The sequence below is a fragment of the Sceloporus occidentalis genome, unplaced genomic scaffold (genome assembly GCF_023333645.1).
Source record: "Sceloporus occidentalis isolate IW3139 unplaced genomic scaffold, rSceOcc1.0.p SCAF_1, whole genome shotgun sequence".
NCBI classification, from domain to species: Eukaryota; Metazoa; Chordata; class Lepidosauria; order Squamata; family Phrynosomatidae; genus Sceloporus; species Sceloporus occidentalis.
Window position 1 is genome coordinate 160544956 of NW_028316981.1, and position 19241 is coordinate 160564196.

The window sequence follows — 19241 nt, forward strand, 5'->3', positions numbered from 1 at the left end:
AACGCCCTTCTCTTGGAGGCCCAAGTGCACCAAAACGGGCTTAATTTCAGTAGTAAGAAGGGGGAAAAAGGCTTTGGAGCTTAACAACCCAAGGAAAAACATGAGCCAGCGTGGTGTAGTGGTTTGAGTGTTGGACTTTGGAGACCAGGGTTCGATTTTCCATTCTCCCATGAAACCCACTGGATGACCCAGGGCAAGTCAAATACTTTCAGAACAAATATTGCCAAGAAAGCCCCATATGTTTACCTTTAGGGTTGCCATAAATACGAAACAACTTGAAGGCACACAGCAACAACAACAATAGGGCTTAACAAGCCAAGGAAAAACATGCCTTCAGACTTACTGATTCCCCCCAAATTGCTATGGACATGGTTTAAACCTGTTTTAACTTTTTAAATCGTGTTTTTAACTTGTTAAATTATTTAATATATTTTCCATCTGTTTACATTATTTTCATTGTTTTAAATTGGTCTAAACCCATTTTATTTGTACGCTACCCTGAGACTGTGTTACACAGAAAAAAATTAATAAATTAATAAATGCCCTGTTCCCTGCTCCTCCGGTGGTAATTGCTCACAGATTGGTTTAGAGCAGGGGTAGGCAACCTTTTTGAGCCGGGGGCCAGGTTGCTGTCCCTCAGACAACTGGGGGGGCCGAAGCCAAAAAAAAAAAAAAAATTAAATAATTTTTTTTAAAAATTAAATAAATAAATAAACTGGGACAAATGTGGGACAAAATTTTCAAATGGTGGACACTTTTTTTAAAAAAGTGCAGGACACGTGAAAAAATTTGCTGATTTTTAAAAAAATGTTAATATAAATGCATGTTTCTGAGGCTTCTATAGACAATTGCCCCTGTGCACGAGAGGCCAAAGGCCCCGGTGGCAATCGGCGGCAGGACCGGGCTGGGGCCGGTCCCAAGGCCTTGCCGGGCCGCATCCGGCCCACGGGCCGCAGGTTGCCTACCCCTGGTTTAGAGAGAACATTGCCTCGATAGACTACCCAAATGTAGTTCAACAACTATGGCTAAAACGCGTACAGTGAGTCCATGGTATCCACTGAGATTTCGTTTTAAGACCACCACCCCATCCCCTGTGGATGCCCAAATCTATGGAAGCTCAAATCCCATTAAATACAATGGCATAGTGAAATGGGGTCCCTTACATAAACTGGCAAAACCAGGGGCCCCATTCCCACTTACAAATAATTTGGTTTGCAGTCTGAATTGATGGTTTGGTTCGACAATGGAGCATTGTTCACACTACATTTGAGCCAATCCAATTTCCCCATTGCAAATTAACTCACTTCTCCTTCCAATTTACCAATGAATCAATTCAAAAAGGACCCCTTTCTGTGGCTTCTCTCCCTCCCCCCCCCCCCCCGGTCAATAATGGCAATTGCATCAATGTTTCTGCCCACATTTGGTGGCGGTCTCTGTTGCATCTGTCCGATGCACTGATGCATAGAGCATCACATGTGTGACTATGGGCTGATCATAGGGGCAGGGGTGCAGTGGGATAGCATCTGGCCAGATGTGGGAAGTTGATAGAGGTTGCAGGCAATGTGCTTGTGCAATGCACATGAATAGTGAGGAGGCAACAACAACAATTATCCAGCAGCGTGGCTAGATGCCACACCATTCAGTTAGTCTGTGCGTATTTGGCCCGCCTTGGGAGCAGGCCGTCCAGGCAGCAGGGTTTTGACCTGCATTAGGAAAAAGCAGGATCACGCCACTTTTTCCTGTCCATCTCTTCCGGACCTTTGAAATACAGCTGCCCTCTATTACTACATAAGAAGCTGGCAGCTTTGAGAGAAAGCAATCTCCCTGTCTGCTGAGGTAATTTCCTAGTTCACAATGAGCTATTTTTAAAGTTCTCCAAGGACAAAAAGGTATGTGGGGAAGAACTAGCCAAGTGAGTACTGAGCATATTTTGTTGGTGCAAAATACTTAGTGTTGGAAGGAGTGGGGGAAGGAAAATGGGGTAGGGAAACATGAAATAGCCAAGATCTCGAATAAGCACTCCAAACTGCAAGATTTTTTGCTGGTCTGTCAGTGTGTGTGTAGACACACATACAAATAATTATTCAATGAGCTTGTTGGAGATATAGGTGTGATCTCAAAGTTGGAAAGAAATTCCCTTCTACTCCACCCTAAAGGGCAAATTGACAACCAAGTTTGGATTTCCCTCCTCTTGTTTTTTTCTAACCCACAAATGACTAGCTTAGTAATTTGTCAGGTATATGTGGGCAGAAAGGCTAGTAATCTTTGTTTATTAAGTCATACCTCCCCAAGCTACCCCATTTTTTTACATATTTGTAATGAATTGGGGTGGGGAAGACTTTAAAATAATGCAGTGGAAGTGGAGACTTGGGGATGTCTCATCCACAGGTCAACTCAAGGGCAGATAACAACAAAACATTTTTTAAAAAGTTGGCTTAAATACACTATGATGATTTTTTGTTTTTAAGTGCCTTGAAGCCAACTTTGACCAATGGTGACCCTATCAATGAGAGACCTCCAAATCACCTTGCCATCAACAGCCCTACCCAGGTCTTGCAGATTCAGGACCATGGCTTCCCTGATTGAATCTATCCATCTGGTATGAGGTCCTTCTCTTTTCCTATAGCTCTCCATTTTACTAAGCATTATCATCTTTTTAAATTAGTCTTTTCTTCTCACGATATAGCCAAAATTAGTCATCTTTATTTTTAGGGAGAGTTCAGGCTTGATTTGCTCTAGGATTCATCCATTTGACTTTTTAGCAGTCCATGGTATTCACAAAACTCCAGCACCTCTCAAATGAACTGATTTTCTTCTTATTGGCCTTTTTCTCTGTCCAGTTTTCACAACCATACACAGAGATGGGGAATATTATTATATGGATCATCCTAACTTTAATATTCAGTGATATATTTTCACACTTCAGGATCTTGTCTAGTTCTTTCATAGCTGGTCTTCCAAGTCCAAGTCTTCTTCTGATTTCTTGACTGAACACTCTGCTCTGATTGATGACTAAGCCCAAGTATGGAAAATCTTGAATTATTTCAGTGTCTTCATCATCTGCTTTAAAATTATGTAGGTCATGATGACTGCACGATTGCACCATTGCTCAAGGGATAGTGCAAGGGATGTTGCAAGTATGTGATCTATGCTGCACAACTGCTTTGGATACTATTCATAAGCTAATTCCATAAGTGCATATCTGCTAGTGCAACAGACTTTCTAATATGATAAATGTTGGCTACAGACCATCATTTGCACTCTTGTGCTTGCCTGAAAATAAGTGGAAATGTCTCTTTTTCCATCATCCTTCCTTCCTTGGCCACTACATTGCATTTTCCCTCTCACCCTCTGGTCAATCTTTTCTTCTTTAAACAGACAGTCAACATTCTGTGCTACTGAATCCTTCTTGGATTGTTGTAGGTTGTTTTTTGCTCTCATGTTTTCTTTTAGGTCAGAGATGGACAAAGTGTGGTCTCTAGGCCCCAGGGTTCAAAATCAAAAATAAAATCCCCTCCAAAATGCATCTACAGGAGGTGTGGAGGGCATTTCCATCACGTTTTGACCCAGGAGAGGCACTTTTTGAAACAGGACATAAAGAGGAAGTTAGTCCCATTCACTTCCGATTGTTAAAAAAAAAGGCCTCTCCTGGCCATAAAATGGCCCAGGAAGCCCCCAAAACATGGTAAAAATAACCCCTTTGTGGCCTAGAGTACATTTAGGGGGGATTTTTGAGGGGGGCAGGATCACCTATGAGGTGTGGCCCTCCAAAGTTTCTAGGGGGGCTAATATGGCTCCCTAGCCTTCCAGTTTCCCACCCATTTTAGATATTTTGCATCCTGGTAAGTCTCAGGTTTATCTTGAAGTTATTGGTATTTCCTTCCATGTTGGATGATGTGATTTTTCTGCTGCAGAAGCATGGGAATACTATTACTTAACCTCTTTCACGTTTAACACCCACTCCCACACCCCTGTTCAAGTTTCTCTGTTGTTGTCATTGTGAGCCTTCATTGTGTTTCTGAATCATTGTGACCCTATCATAGGAGTTTATCAGACGAGGAAAAGGATGTCCTTGTCCTATCCTTTCCCCATCCTTATGGCATGATTGGGAAAAGATTTTCACATGGCGTCATGCAGTATCCTGTCATTGAACTGCATTTGACCATGATCGCGCAAAATACTTTCCCATGACATCACGTTTATCCTATCATTAACCTGTCATTGAAGTGGAATTGCCCTATCATTTTGCATTAATGGGAGTTTGCGTTAATACAGTTCCACTTTAATGACAGCTTAATGACAGGATAAGCATGATGTCTCTGAAATGCTTTCACTTGATTGGGACAAGGACAGGATAAGGACAGAATAGTGATCCACTTGGCTCCCGACCCCGTACCATCCCCGTCTGATAATCACCACAGTATTTTCCTGGCAAGACTTGCTTAGAGGGGATTACCTTTGCCTTCCTCTGAGGCTGAGATAATGTGACTTGCCCAAGGTCACCCAGTGGGTTTCCATGGCCGAGAGGGCATCCGAATCCTGGTATCCAGAATCTTAGGAGATTACTACTATTGGAGCTACTATTGGACCTAGAACAAAGCAGCTTTGGCAATACTTATCGTACATTGACACCTCTGTCCTGTAGCTACTGTGCCTCCTAAGCGCAGTTAAGGCATCTCTTTTCACTGATGGAGGAAACCTATCAATGAGCTTGCAATTGTGCTAGTCCCCAGGTGCAACACATCGCTGCTGGGGCAGCTGCAATATTGGCAGTCACATGATGTCATTGTGTCCTCCTCTCTGCTTGCCCTTCCTCCCTCTTGCAGCTCCCATGCAGCTTCATTGCCTTCATTTTTCCTATTTCTTTTCTTTCTTTCCTTTTAACAACTTACATTGCATTAGCAGAATTCCAGAATTGTGTGAAAAAGTAAAAAAAAAGAAAAAGAAATAAGAAGCACTGAAAGGCACACTAGTAAGGCATAGGGCAGGGAGGCAGGATTAAGGGGGAGTCCAGAAGAGCGAATGATGGCAGCAGTAGTAGCCCCAGTTGCACAACTGGAAAGGTGTGTGATAATGGCTACTGTGGAACAGGTATGCTACAATTTTTTTGACTGACACAAACGCTGCGAGAACAGGGTTCATGTAGTAATGCCTTTAGTCCAACATTCAAGCTATGACACCATGCTGGTTTCAAAACCTAGCTGCACCTTCTTCTCTTCTTTATACATTACATTACCCTTGACTGCAACAGTACACTTTTTTCACTGATCAGCCCACATCACCAACCAGAGATGCGAGCAACATCCCATCGCAGCACCTCTTGTTGGGGATTCCTCAAAGGGCCTCTGATTTAAAAGTCTGTGGCAACCATCCACAACTTGACAACCTATGCTGATATTCATCCAGTCTAACAGAGGCTGAGCTAGTGGTTGACTCCAGAAACCACATCCGAAACTCAGCAGAGATCAGCTTTAACAATGGTTTACAATTTCAAGGGCCAAATGATAATTCATGCTATTTGCATTCATACAGTATACTCAGTATAATGCAGCTGAACTAATGACCAACAGGCATTGAAGAATAGATAGAAAAGCAGAAAGGATTAAATTAAAGGATAACAGATGTAATAAAAGAGAAAGGAGACCTCAAGGATGTAGAGAAGATAATTTAACATGTTTTAGGAATTGCTTGAAAGTGTTTTGTTGTTGTTGTTTGTACCACAGATCTCTGAATTCTTCAACCATCATGGCTACTGGTGAGTTCTAGGAATTGTACTCCCCCCAAAAAAAGCATATTTCCCCAACTCTGAAGCTACTTTAGGTTAGATCATCTTGCTCAGTACTGCTTACTCTGACTAGCACCTTCTCTCTAGGATCTCAGGAAGGGAGACTGAAACTTAGCATCTTTTGCTTGCAATGATAATTTTAACCATTTCAAAAGAAAGTAGACTTATCTTTCACTCTGTCTTTTACTCAGCACAATCCTAGACAGCATCTCAAGGAAGCATGTATGCAAAGGGAATCTTGTATCACCACTGAGACTAACTGAAAGGAAGAAGTTGGTAGCATGGGCTTTCATAGACTTGGGTGTACGTCCTGAAATGCATGGCCTTCTCCAAAGGTCATTGTAGAACTGAAAAAGATTAAAAGAACTAACATAATTTTTCACACAGGGGGATTAGACACATTCATGGAGGACATGTCTGTCATGGCAAAACCACCTCTGAGTTTAAGAAAATGATGACATTCATAGGGTTGCCATAAATCGACAGGCAACCTGAAGGCACAGACATGCACACACGTGTCTGTCAATGGGTGCTAGGCACAGTGTCTGGCTATACAGAGCCTTCTTGTTCACAGAAGCAATATACCACTGAGTGCCAAAGCTTGGGAAAGTTACTTTTTTTGGAACTGCTACTGTTGTGTGCCTTCAAATTGTTTCTGACTTATGCTTTTGTTTTGTTTTGGAGCACACTCCCTACAACTCCCCAGAAGTCATGATGGGATTCAAGGAGCTGTGGGCCCAAAAATGTAACTTCTTTCACAGAGATTCTTTAGGAAGCATGGTCCCTAAGAGTAACTTTTTAAAGTGATACTAAGCACCATTTATCAGGTGCCTCTAGTGAGTGAAGAGACACCCTCCACATTACCTCACTACCCTCTTATAGTGCTGCTATTCCACTTTTACTGCTCTGGCTGTTGCATTCTGGGGCTTGTAGTCCACTGAGGCCTAAGAGCTCTCTGGCTGAGGATTCCAAAGGCCCTCCTTAAACTACAAACCCCAGAATGCAACAGAAGGAGGAAGCCAGAGCAGTTAAAGCTGAATAGCACCACTATTAGAGTGAAGCGACCGAGGCAATCTGCCCTGACTTCTTCTATCTTTTCTCCAGTGTGGATGCAGTTTTAAGTCATCGCCCTTCAACGCTTCAACCTTTTTGTCCCTCCCAGGGCTCCGTCCCCTGAGTGTTCTTCGGAGACTGAGCGTCACCCGCTTGGAAAAAAGAGCCACGCCCATTCTTTGCCTTGATTGGCTACTCCTCCTACAAAGCGCTCAGTGATTGGTCGGGATGAAGGCGCCCTTTCGGCGGAGTTGCTCAGAGAAGGTGGAAGGAGAGATGGAAAGAGAAGGGTTCGCGTTGCCATAGCAGCGACGGCGGCGGAGGTTGGGAACCCGGAAGAGCGAAGGATTGTGGGTAATCCCTCCCTCCCTCCCTCCTTCCCCCAGAATGGCCTGCCTTTGGGGCAATATGGCAGAGAGAGGGCGGTAGGAGCAGCAGCAGTAGTCGAATGGGTGAATGCTTTGGCCCGAAGGTCGCACCAGTGTTATGGATGGAGCAGCTGGTCCAGGGCCTCTTCCTCCACCTCACTTCCTCCTCCCCCGCATTGAATTCTGGGTAGTTTGGAGTTTCAATCCCAGCCTTCCACTTATGGGAGGGGAGCCCCCTTTGAGTTATAGCCATTACTTCCCTCACATCTCTGCTATAGATAAAACATAGATATCTATGTCATGTATATCTATATCATATCTATCTATATCTCTATGTGTGTGTATATATATCATATTATTTATATTGATATATATCTATCTATATATATAATCTATATCATATAGAGACCGCAGGGGCCATCCAGTCCAAGCCCCATTCTGCCACGCAGGAACTCACAATCAAAGCATCCCCATTGACAGATGGCCATCCAGCCTCTGCTTAAAGACCTGTAAGGAAGGAGACTCCACTACACTCAGAGGAAGGAGTGTGTTCCACTGTCGAACAGCCCTTACTGTCAGGAAGTTCCTCCTAATGTTGAGGTGGAATCTCTTTTCCTGTAGCTTGCATCCATTGTTCCGGGTCCTGTTCTCTGGAGCAGCAGAAAACAAGCTTGCTCCCTCCTCAATATGACATCCTTTCAAATATTTAAACAGAGCTATCATATCACCTCTTAACCTTCTGTTTGCCAGACTGAACATCCCCAGCTCCCTAAGTCTCCTCATAAGACATGGGTTTCTTGAAAGAACTGGACAAGATTGTAAAGTGTAAAGGTATAAATCTGGACACTAAAGTGAGAATTGCCTAAGCCATCATTTTCCCCATATGGAGGTATGGAGGTGGGAGCTGGACAGTGAGTAAAAGCAATAGAAAAGAGATACGGTACTGGAGACGAGTGCTGAGAATACCATGGACAGCCAAGAAGACAAATAAATGGGTTCTAGAATAGATCGAGCCCAAAATCCCCCTGGAAGCCAGGATGACCAAATTGAGGCTATTGGACTTAGGTCACATGTGAAGTCATGAACCATTAGAAAAAACAATAACGCTGGGAAAGGTTGAGGGCAGTAGAAAGAGATGGAGACCACATGCTAGATGGATACACTCAAACAGAGAAGTCCTGGGCATGAATTTGCGGGAACTAAGCAGGGCAGTGGAGGAAAAGGGTCTTGGAGATGCCTCATCCATGAGGTTGACTTGAGGGCAGTTAACAAAACAGCTGTACAGTGATGGGCACCAGCAGTTGCCCTCTGTTGCTCTCCAACATATGCTTCACAGTAAAACCATTTTAATAATAATAATAGGATGTATTTATATGCCACCCAATCACTGGGAATCCGAGCGGTTCACAAGAGAGGGGATAATAGACGCTTCCCTGCCCTCAGGCTTACAATATAAAAAGACACAACACAAAAGGAGAAGGGAATGGGGAGGGGGGAGGGAATCAAGTCCAGCATTCTTCTCTCCCTTTGAGGCCTGGACCAAGGCAGATGGACCAGAGGGAGGGCTCTCCTTCTTCAGGCTAGCCCTGGTGTAGCTGGGCCAGCTCAATTCTCCCTCAGGGGCCAAAAGATGACAGTTATGGAGGGAGGGCTCTTCTTCTTCAGGCTAGCCCTGGTGGAGCTGGGCCAGCCCAATTCTCTCCCTCACAGGCCGAAAGATGACAGTTATGGAGGGAGGGCTCTTCTTCTTCAGGCTAGCCCTGATGGAGCTGGGCCAGCCAATTCTCTCCCTCACAGGCCAAAGGATGACAGTTATGGAGGGAGGAGCCACTATCTTCAGGCTAGCCCTGGTGGAGTTTTGCCATCCTTTGGAGCTAGTATCTCATTATTTTCCATAATAGCGGCAACTGTTTTTTTTTTTTTTTTTTTTTTTAAACATGGCTAGCTTGGAAAATGTTACTTTCTTGAGTTGCAACTCCCAGAATCTCCTAGTTAGCATGGGCAATGGCTATGCTAGCAGGGAGTTTTTTTGCAGGGGACCTGTAGTAGCAAAAAAGAGTAAAATTTTCAAACTCGAGATTTGGGTGTTGAAGGCTTAGAAAGGATGGGAGGTTAACGCTGAAGTGAATCTCAGAACTGTTTTGATGTAATAGGCAGAAGATTGCAAATAATACAGCAAGATTTTACGCATCAGTGTGGTAATAAGTCCCAAAATATTTATGAAGTGTGTTTAGTATTCCAGCCTTAGGAGGTCAAAGTGGTTTCGTTCTTGGGTTACATTTACAGTACAGTTTCTGTTGGTAAAGAAATCAGTGGTGTGTGGCTGGTTCCACTTTCTTAGGGGAAACTAGCCTTAGTGAACAATTTCCATGGCTTTTGGAGGTAGTCTTCCTTTTTCCACCTGTAAAACAAGGGGTCCAGTTGCCCTCCAACAGAAAAGACTAGTGAAGAACATGAGAGCTGCAGTCCAAAAAATGTATGCAGAGGGATGGTTTTTACATTTTCTACTACTACCATAATATTTTACCTTAAAGTCTTATTCAAGAAGGGTTTGGATGAGCTGCTGTTCTTGGGGAAAAAGCACATCAATAAACCGTAGAAAGACACAATGGGCAATCTCCTCTGACGCCAGCTTCTTTTGGTAGCATATCTGAGATCTAATTGTATGTCTCTGCACTATGTGAACAAATTATTTCTTCACATGTAGAGAATTAACCTCCACCAAACCCAACAGTAACTGGTTGAAAAGAATCAAGACCAGAATAATAACTATGCAGAAATGTAAGGTAGTAACCAGTAGCTTCTTCCATGAATAGGTGCAGTTGGTTCTTTAAATATTTTTAAAATTATTACAGCTTGCTGGCAGTTTTCTTTCAGCACTTATTATAAGAATTGCTTCATTGAAGCAGTACCTTTGAAAGAATCCATAGCAGTGCCTAACCACTGTACTGTATGTACACATTTTAAAAGCATGAGTACCCAAAACGGCCCAGCATCTTCCTTCACCACTACCAAAATCCACTTCTGTGCCTATAAAGTCCATACAAACAGTAGAGGAGCTATGAAATTCACCTGCTTTTAAAAAGAGTTTGTGTTCCTGTCTAAATCATGTATTGTATAAACTGAGAGAAGAGTTAGCTAGGAATCCTAAACTCATTTACCAGATAGGTAAAAAGATTACAGTTAAAAGCATACAAAAGTCAACATTAAACCAAAGTAAACTATTAACTATTAAATCTACTGTATAGGATTTTACTGTTCAGTTAAAGAACATGAAGGGGTTGTTAACAGGGTTTGTTAAATGGAAATAAACTGGAAATACTTGGTCACAAGAAACACCTTCTGGTGAAGGAGGAGCATATGGCAGGATGTTGTGATTGAAATTGAGTCTTATTTATTCTATGTTTCCCTGTAAAATGAGATTAATGTTGCATACATTTATTACCATCATAATATTTAACCTCTATTTTGATTGTACTGCTTCTGCTGACATTTTAAGGTCTGAGAAACGGATATAACATTATTAATATGAATTCTTCTCCCTTGTTGAGAACTGGATGTCTCATTATTGGAAGGCCGTGTCAAAGTGTATATCTGTATATACCAAAGACAATATATGTGAACAGCCAAAACCACCACCTTTCTTGCTGGTTGAAAGTAAAATGAATTAATTAATGCACGCCCATGGTTTGGTCCAAAATACTCAGTCGTGATATTAATAATAATAATAATAATATTTATTTATATACCACTATTCCAAGGATCACAGCGGTGAACAATAAAAGATAAAACAGTTAAAACAACACGAGCCCCAAACCCCCCCAACAGAATTACAACAGTTAACAACAATTAGCAGTCAACAACAATAAAAAACCAACAGCACCCCAAGCAAATGGCTGTGTAGAGTGGAATACATCGTAAACATCGCCAAGGGGAAAAGAATAACAGACAAGGCTCACGGGGGGGGGGGGGGGAAAGCCTGGCGGAATAAGAAGGTCTTCAGATCCTTCTTAAAAGTATTAAGGGAGGTGCTAGTACGGAGCTCATTGGGGAGGGAGTTCCAGAGCTGTGGGGCTGCAACAGATAAGAAATTATGCTTACTGCTGTCATGATAATACTAGCTTCTTCTGTAATCTGCAAGCCACAAATTCTTTTCTTTACTTTACAGGTAAACGACCACCATGAATTTTGAAGGCCTTGACCCAGCCCTTGCAGAGTATGTACCTGCCCTCCATCCTGCCTTGGACCCCCATCTCAACCCTAGCCTTTTACAGAATGTGGAGCTGGATCCAGAGGGGGTGCCTCTGGAAGGCATTCCTGTCCCTGACTCTGTGCACATCATGGAGGGCATGTATTCAGAGCTCCACACAGTTGTTTCTGAAGTGGGTGTTCCTGTCTCCTTCTCACACTTTGACCTACACGAAGAAATGCTCTGGGTTGGAAACCATGGGGTAAGCGATTCTTGTGTGCCTGTAATTACGGGTAAATTAATTGGAATGAAAAGGAATTATTCTCTGTTATGCACCTTTAATTAGAATTAAAGGGTTTGCAGTAGAAATGGGAAGGCCTGGAAAAAATTGGGGGGAAAAACACGTTGTTGTTTTTCTTTTCATTTTTTCCCCTGAAGCCCTTTTATTCCCACCCACCCCCCATTGGAAAAATTGAAAAAAGAAAGAAAACCGAATATGGAATGTTTTAGCATGATGAATAAAATCTTTAAGACAGGGTGCTAATATATTATCCAAACCATTCCTAAAAACTATTATTCTAATTTCTGTGCACTGAATGAGGACAAGCAAGTCCTAGGTTACAAACTGAACTTTCCAATGCAAGAGCGAGATGCATTTCTTCTTTTAGGGGGTACTGAAGGAATCTGGTCTGTGTTTGGAACCATTCTCACTAAATCAAAAAATAAACTGACACATGAAAGGGTAGTGAAGCTTCTTTCAAATCTGGGTACACCTTCAGTTTTTAGAAGTCCATGATAACTGGGATGATGACAAACATAACATAGCAGAAGCAGAGACTGAAACAGATACTGATAACCAAGGCTGTATCCACACTGCAGAAATAATGCAGTTTGACATCACTTTAACTGTCATGGCTCAGTGCTATGGAATTCTGGCAATTGTAGTTTTATTAGACATTTAGCCTTCTGTGTCAGAGGGTTCTGGTGCCACAACAAACATTCCTAGGTTTCCCTAGCACTGAGCCATGACAGTTAAAGTGGTGTCAAACTGGAATATTTCTGCAGTGTGGATGCAGCCCAGAGCTCAGAAAATGACTCTGATTAAATTTCATGCCTGTTAATTGAATCTTAGTCCCCCCCCAATTATTTGTAAGGGAATGGGTGCTTTATATATACATACATACATACATACATACTAATGTTGATGATTTCTTCTGTTTTTTTAAAAAATATTTTTTGTCTGCTTCACATAAACTAGCAAAACCAAAGTTCGGGAGATTATTACTCCATTTGTTACAAACAAAATTTAAAAAATAAATAAAAGTAAATTCTGTTTGTAATAATTATTTGAATATACTGTATTTTAATATACCAATTGTATATTTGTATGCCAAATTAAATTGTACATAGTCATATTTTATGTTCCTAAAGTAATAGAGTGACTTTCAATCTGTAAAAAGTGCTAATGTTGCATTTTTCCCAATTTTTCCAAAAATTTCCATTTTTTTTCTGAGGGGAAGGGGAAATTTGGGGGGGGGGGGGACTTTTTCTTCTGTGGCTTCAAAATTCCCAGAAATTTTACATCTCTAGTTTAGAGTATTGGCATGGTCTACAAGCCAGTGAATCTGGTTTTAACTCCTCTGGATTTACTATATCAATTGCCAAATCCTGGGTTTTGTACTCTGTTCTTTATCATTCTTGAAAAGAATAGTGCATTTGTGATCTTGGATTATATATCTATTGCAGTGGAAATATATATCCAGGTATTAGTGATTCTACCACTTGACTAGGCCTCTTGAAAGCTTTTTTAAAAAGCCTGCAAGCATCTATTTTTCTAGCTTGTAGGTTATTGTTTTGAGTTCCAAGAATTCCAGCTTGTTTTTATTTTATTATATTAAAATATACCTTGTTATGCAGTTGTTATTTACAGTACAAAAGGGCCTTTTTAGAAATAAAGAAGTCATCAAAAGAAAATCTCCTTAGAATAGATAGCCATATCTATATCTTTCAGCTACTTTCAAAGCTAAATGGAATGTTTACTCTTTCAGAGAACCTCCCCTTTAGCTGAATATTTTGATGCCTCCTAAGAACATTTAGGAGAATATATGAAAGCTTTTTTCCCTTTAAGCTTGAAACTATGGAGATTGTTTCAACTTAAAATCTAAAAGTCTAGTGAAGTCATCCATCTTTTTTCTAACTTGCATTTAGAAAATAGGTAATATTTGATATCGATAGGTATTTTTAAAGATACTGCATTTCTCACACTTAAAAAACCCTCAGATGGCATATTTTGATTGAATTGTTCAGGTTTTTAGTGTGTAAGCCCAGTTTCCACAGCCTGACACCCTTAAGATGTGTTACACAATAATTCCCATCATTCCCAGCCACTGTAAGCCACCTTCCTGGCTGAGAATGCTGAAGTCCAAAGTCCAGCACATCTGGAGGGCTCTAGGTTGAAAATAATAATAATAATAATTATTATTATTATTATTATTATTATTATTATTATTTGTATACCGCCCTATGGGAAACCAATCCGGGCGGTTGACAACAGTAAAATATAAAATACAACAATTAAAAACACTTTATCCCTCTCCCCCTTAAGACAGTATTAAACAGTATGACATATTAAAAACACAATATCAAAGCATAAAAACAGCAATTAAAAACTAAAACCCCTGATATCCCTCTGTTGATCCTCAACCATCACTAAGATGGGGCCACGGGAGGAATGAGGGAATCAGGGAACCTGGGCCGGGATGGTTAATCTGGAAAGGCCTGCCGGAAGAGATCCGTCTTGACAGCTTTTTTAAAGCTGTCTAATGATGTCAACTGACGGATCTCATCCGGCAGGTCGTTCCAGAGTTTGGGGGTGACAGCAGAGAATGCCCTCTGGGAGGTCGCTGCAAGCCTAGATTTTAGAGGCTGCAGTAAGTTCTTCCCAGAGGACCGGAGAGCGCGGGGAGGATTGTACGGGAGGAGGTGGTCCCTGAGATAGCTTGGACCCAAGCCATTTAGGGCTTTAAAGGTGATAACCAACACCTTGTACTGGGCCCGGAAGCTGATAGGCAGCCAGTGGAGGGACCTCAAAACCGGAGTAATGTGGTCCCTCCTAGATGTTCCTGAGACGAGCCTGGCTGCCATGTTTTGAACCAGCTGTAATTTCCGGGTCAAGCACAGGGGTAGCCCCATGTAGAGCACATTACAGAAGTCAAGGTGTGAGGTTACCAGCGCGTGCACAACCGTCTCGAGATCCCTTACTTCCAGAAAAGGGCGCAGCTGGCGTATCAGCCGAAGCTGATAACAGGCACTCCTGACCGTCGCATTTACCTGATTTGTCATCAGGAGCGACGAGTCAAGGAGCACCCCCAGACTGCGAACACAGTCACTGGAGGAGAGTGTGACCCCATCCAGGGCTGGAGGTTGCAACCCAATTCTTGGTTTCGGGGCCACTACCATGAGCACCTCCGTCTTATCTGGATTCAGTTTCAATCTGTTTTTCCTCATCCAGCCCATTACCGCCTGAAGACATTCATTGAGAGAAGAGATGCCATCAGAATTCGAGGCCGACAAACGAGACACGGAGAAATAGATTTGGGTGTCATCAGCGTACTGATAACACCCAGCACCATGACTCCGTATTATCTCACCCAGCGGCTTCATATAGATGTTAAATAACATCGGGGACAAAATAGCCCCCTGAGGAACCCCACAAGTGAGGTACCTCTTACTGGAGCTACAGTCCCCGAGTAGCACCCTCTGAGACCTGCCCGAGAGGAAGGACCGGAACCACTGCAAAGCAGTGCCCCCAATACCTAACCCCCTCAGGCAGTCTAAGAGGATGCCGTGATCTATAGTATCGAAAGCCGCTGAGAAGTCTAAGAGCACCAACAGGGTCACACTCCCCCTGTCAATGCTCAGATGCAGATCATCGGTCAAGGCAACCATGGCATTCTCAACCCCAAAGCCTGTCCTAAAGCCGGTTTGAAATGGGTCTAGATAATCGGTTTCATCCAAGACAGCTTGGAGCTGAAGGGTAGCCGCCCTCTCGATCACCTTGCTCAAAAATGGCAGCAATGACACCGGCCTAGTGAAAAAGGCTAGTGTAAGCCATGCCTACCATGAATGAACAATTTGCTGACAGTCTGTCCAACTTTATTCCACTTTGCCATGTCATTTCTGGTGTGTACCATAAATCACTAACAGCATTCACTTGTTTTTCTTTGAATGGGGTGAAAGATAGTTTTTAAAATTCTTTCCATAGTACAGTGGACCCTTTCTATCCAGGGAGGGGGGGTTGTCCCATAGATGGGGAGAACATGGATCCTCAAGTCCCATATTATTCAGTGTGTGATGTGATAATATGGGGATGGCAATTCACAGATGATGCAATCCGTACATTGCTAGCCTACTGATGTGGAAGTCCCATTGTATTTCATTTTGTATATAGTATTTCATTTTGTATACAGTGCATTGCAGTTAGTCACAGTGACCACTATTTGATTAAAAACACTGGGGATATATGTTAAGCAAATAATTTTAGATCATTTTCAAATGAATTGTAAACCCAGCTGTTTTGTTCTATCTTTTGAAAAAGATAGAAACTTATGAAATTACATGAATCAACTAATAGTTTCCATATTCAGATTCTCCTATGTGCTTGTTATAATTGACAGAACTGCAACTTGTACATACATTGTTCAGAAGAAAGCGCAATCTGTGGTTGGTTAACTTAGCATGTGAATTGTAGAACAGAGCAGAAGATCTCATGACAGTGAAAAGGGAAATAAGATTGGTAGTTGAAGGTGACTGTACGCCTGGGACCCTTTGCATGAGACAGCTATCTCTCTTTGTCCATAGTCCCTTCCAGGTGGAATGTGCATGTTTACAGACCAAACCTGAAGCGAGGATGACTGTTTTTGCCTCTCTGTTTTAGGGTCATGCCACCTCTTTCTTTGGTCCAGCCTTGGAGCGCTACTCCTCCTTTCAGGTACACAGCAGTGATGACATCCGGCAGATCCAGAGCCTGGAGAATGGGGTGCTCTTTCTGACTAAAAATAACCTCAAATACATGTCCAGAGGGGGGCTCATAATCTTTGATTACCTGTAAGTGCTTTTCGCTAATTTAACACTGGTTGGGGGGTGTCTGTAAAATCCAGCTGCTTAGCTTACTAGAAGAGCAGGCAAATCCTATCAAGCATAATGAAATCTTTCTACCTTTAATCATGCATCGGTGTGTTGAGAAGCACTTTGCCAATATAAGCTGTATTTGAAAGATTCCAACATAAGTTTGAGAAGCATGGGATATTCATATCCTGTCTTTCCTAAGGAAGAATTTTAGCAGATTTCAACACAACATCTAGGATGAGCCTGAAAATTTTTATGACGTAATGTTGTGATGTAATTTTCTACATGTGTGCTCACTAAGTAAATTGGGAAAGTCACTGTATGAGAGGAAAGCATTACATCAGAGTTGGCCCTAACTCTTCCATTTTTCTCCTGTAGCATGGATGAGAGCGAAGATATGCACAGTCTTCTGCTGACTGATCCAAGCACCTTGCTTGTTGGGGGGCTCACCAGCCATGTGATAGAGATAGACCTCAACACAGTGCAAGAGACCCAGAAGGTATAATGCAGCTTATCATGAATTTGGACCTCATTTATGGCATCAGTTCTGGTTACTCATAACTCAAACTGTTGTAACAAGAAAGGCTGGTCATCCTGAGCTTTGCACAAAGATGGTTGGGGGGGGTTAATCCAGTGAATTTATCAGTGTTCAGCTAATGAAATTATTAGTAGATCTTCATAATCCAAATTGATAACCTGGAGTGTAAAGATAGGAAGATACCTTCCTCAGGAAATAATACAATGGGCCCTTGATGTCTGCTGGTGTTTGGTTCCAGGACACACACACACACACACACACACACACACACACACACACACACACACCAGAATAACAAAATCTGTGGATGCTAAAGTCCCATTAAATACAGTGGCATAGTAAAATGGTATCTCTTATATAAAATGACAAAACCAAGGATTTCTTTTTGGAATATATATATATATATATATATATATATATATATATATATTCAAGCCATCAGTGGTTAAGGAGGGCTCACTAAGGAAAGATTCTCCCACCCCATGCCCCACTCTAATTTATATTTAAAAACATTCTGTTTTATGGCACAAACAACGCCCAGTGCCATTCCCTGCACCATCACAGTATACCAAGCTTTGACAAAATTCTAGGATATGTAAGGCTGAATACAATACAGCTCACAAACTCTGCAGCCATCATTGGCACAGCTGTACTCAGAGTCATGAGATTTTGCAACTCTTTTGAGCAGGGCCTGGTCCAGAGTAGCTGCCATTGTTAGGACAGAAGAAAATATGTGGCATTATCTCTATAGTTAACTTTTTTGCACTGCATCTTTACTATAGTCTATGTATTAATTTTCTGGAAAGTTGCTATTGATTTTGCTGAAAAGTTGTTTTGCTTAGACGGGGTGGAATAGTAGCTAGCTTCTGTTATGATACTTTAAGCTCCTTACCCATGTATAGCTTCTGTATATTTATTGTTGTATGCCTTGCCTCTGATCTTATTCCACTTATAATGTGTTTATTTTAGTATACGGTGGAAGTTCCTGGAGTCACTATCATGAGACAGTCGAACCGTTTCTTCTTCTGTGGCCACACATCAGGAAAGGTATCATTGGTTACCTTCTCAACCCCCTGGATGTTTCACTACCCTCAAATGGTGTTATGAAAAATCAGTAGAGTGCGTCCACGTCATACGTGGGTGCACTTTACGTTGCTTTCAGCATACGCTCAAAGCTGCCTTGGGAGAAGGGGTGGTGCGTCCCATAGGGAATAATGGGGTATGCGGCCATGGCACGCATGCATGAACCCCGTTCATTTAAATGGGGCTCAAGCATAGGTGGAATTCGCTTTATGTGGGGTGTCCGGAACGGATCCCCCATGTAAAGAAAGGGCAGACTGTATTTTAATCCAAAGGACGAATCAAGACATTTGTATGCTATCCTTTGGTGGATGAAACACCACAAAATATCACAAGGTGTAAGATGCAGTGGGTTTGTGCATTTGTTCTTTTTATTTTGTGGTAAGAAATCTAAAATTTATTTGAGCACTTCTGTATTTTTGATACTGTTTGTTTCAGGTCCATCTGTCATCTTGTCAAATGATTGCCTCTGAAAATACAGGTATAAATTAAATTCTGATATCAGTGGCCAAGAGCTGGAACAGATCGGCAAGAAGAGGCGTCTTGAAGCCACCCCTTCCGAAGATAGATTTGGGCTGTGGCAACCACACGCCGCAGCCCCAGTCTGCCTTGAAGCTGGCCCAAAAAGGGATGGGAAAGATCTGCTCCTTTTTGGGCCGGAACAAAGCTGGCTTTTCTGGCTCTGCCAAAGCCCAAAGCCAGCCTCAAGATACTCTAGTGGCCTGCGGCGTATAAACACTGTGCCTCCAGAGTGTCTTGAAGCTGCCCACGTCTGGTCAGCCACTTGACTTCTGAGCGGCTTGAGGGCAGCTTCAGAACATGCGGCATCTAAAAGCTGCGTTTTGAAGCTGCCCGGACAAAAAGGATTGTCTGTTCTGGCCCTAAGTTCCTACCACAATGATTGTTGGACAGCTTGCATTCCCCATATTGCAGGTAAAAGTGAGTGGCTGCTGTGTAGTAAAATTGTCAGAATGTAAAGGGAGCTGTTGGGCTATGGAATCATTCAGAACAAGCATCAAAATTAGGTGCTGCAACTGCTTAGCAACAACTGATCCATTTGACTTCTAAGGCTGAACCTGCTACTCTGCTGACCTTATTATA

General features: G+C 42.2%; 1 protein-coding gene across 6 annotated transcripts in view; it reads left to right on the top strand.

The window, feature by feature from the left end:
- The first annotated feature begins 6991 nt into the window (after positions 1-6991).
- PAN2 (poly(A) specific ribonuclease subunit PAN2) overlaps positions 6992-19241 on the top strand; it is a 38088-nt gene continuing 25838 nt past the window's right edge. Inside the window, exons 1-5 of one of the 6 annotated variants that reach the window (XM_089479319.1) lie at positions 6992-7192; positions 11375-11657; positions 16332-16501; positions 16901-17021; positions 18030-18107. In XM_089479319.1, the coding sequence (XP_089335445.1) occupies positions 11388-11657; positions 16332-16501; positions 16901-17021; positions 18030-18107 (639 nt within the window). In that variant the 5' untranslated portion in view covers positions 6992-7192; positions 11375-11387. Of the gene's footprint in view, positions 7193-7302; positions 7394-8017; positions 8038-11374; positions 11658-16331; positions 16502-16900; positions 17022-18029; positions 18108-19241 lie in introns of those variants that run through there. The other 5 variants (XM_089479273.1, XM_089479282.1, XM_089479311.1 and 2 more) reach the window with 5 other exon arrangements.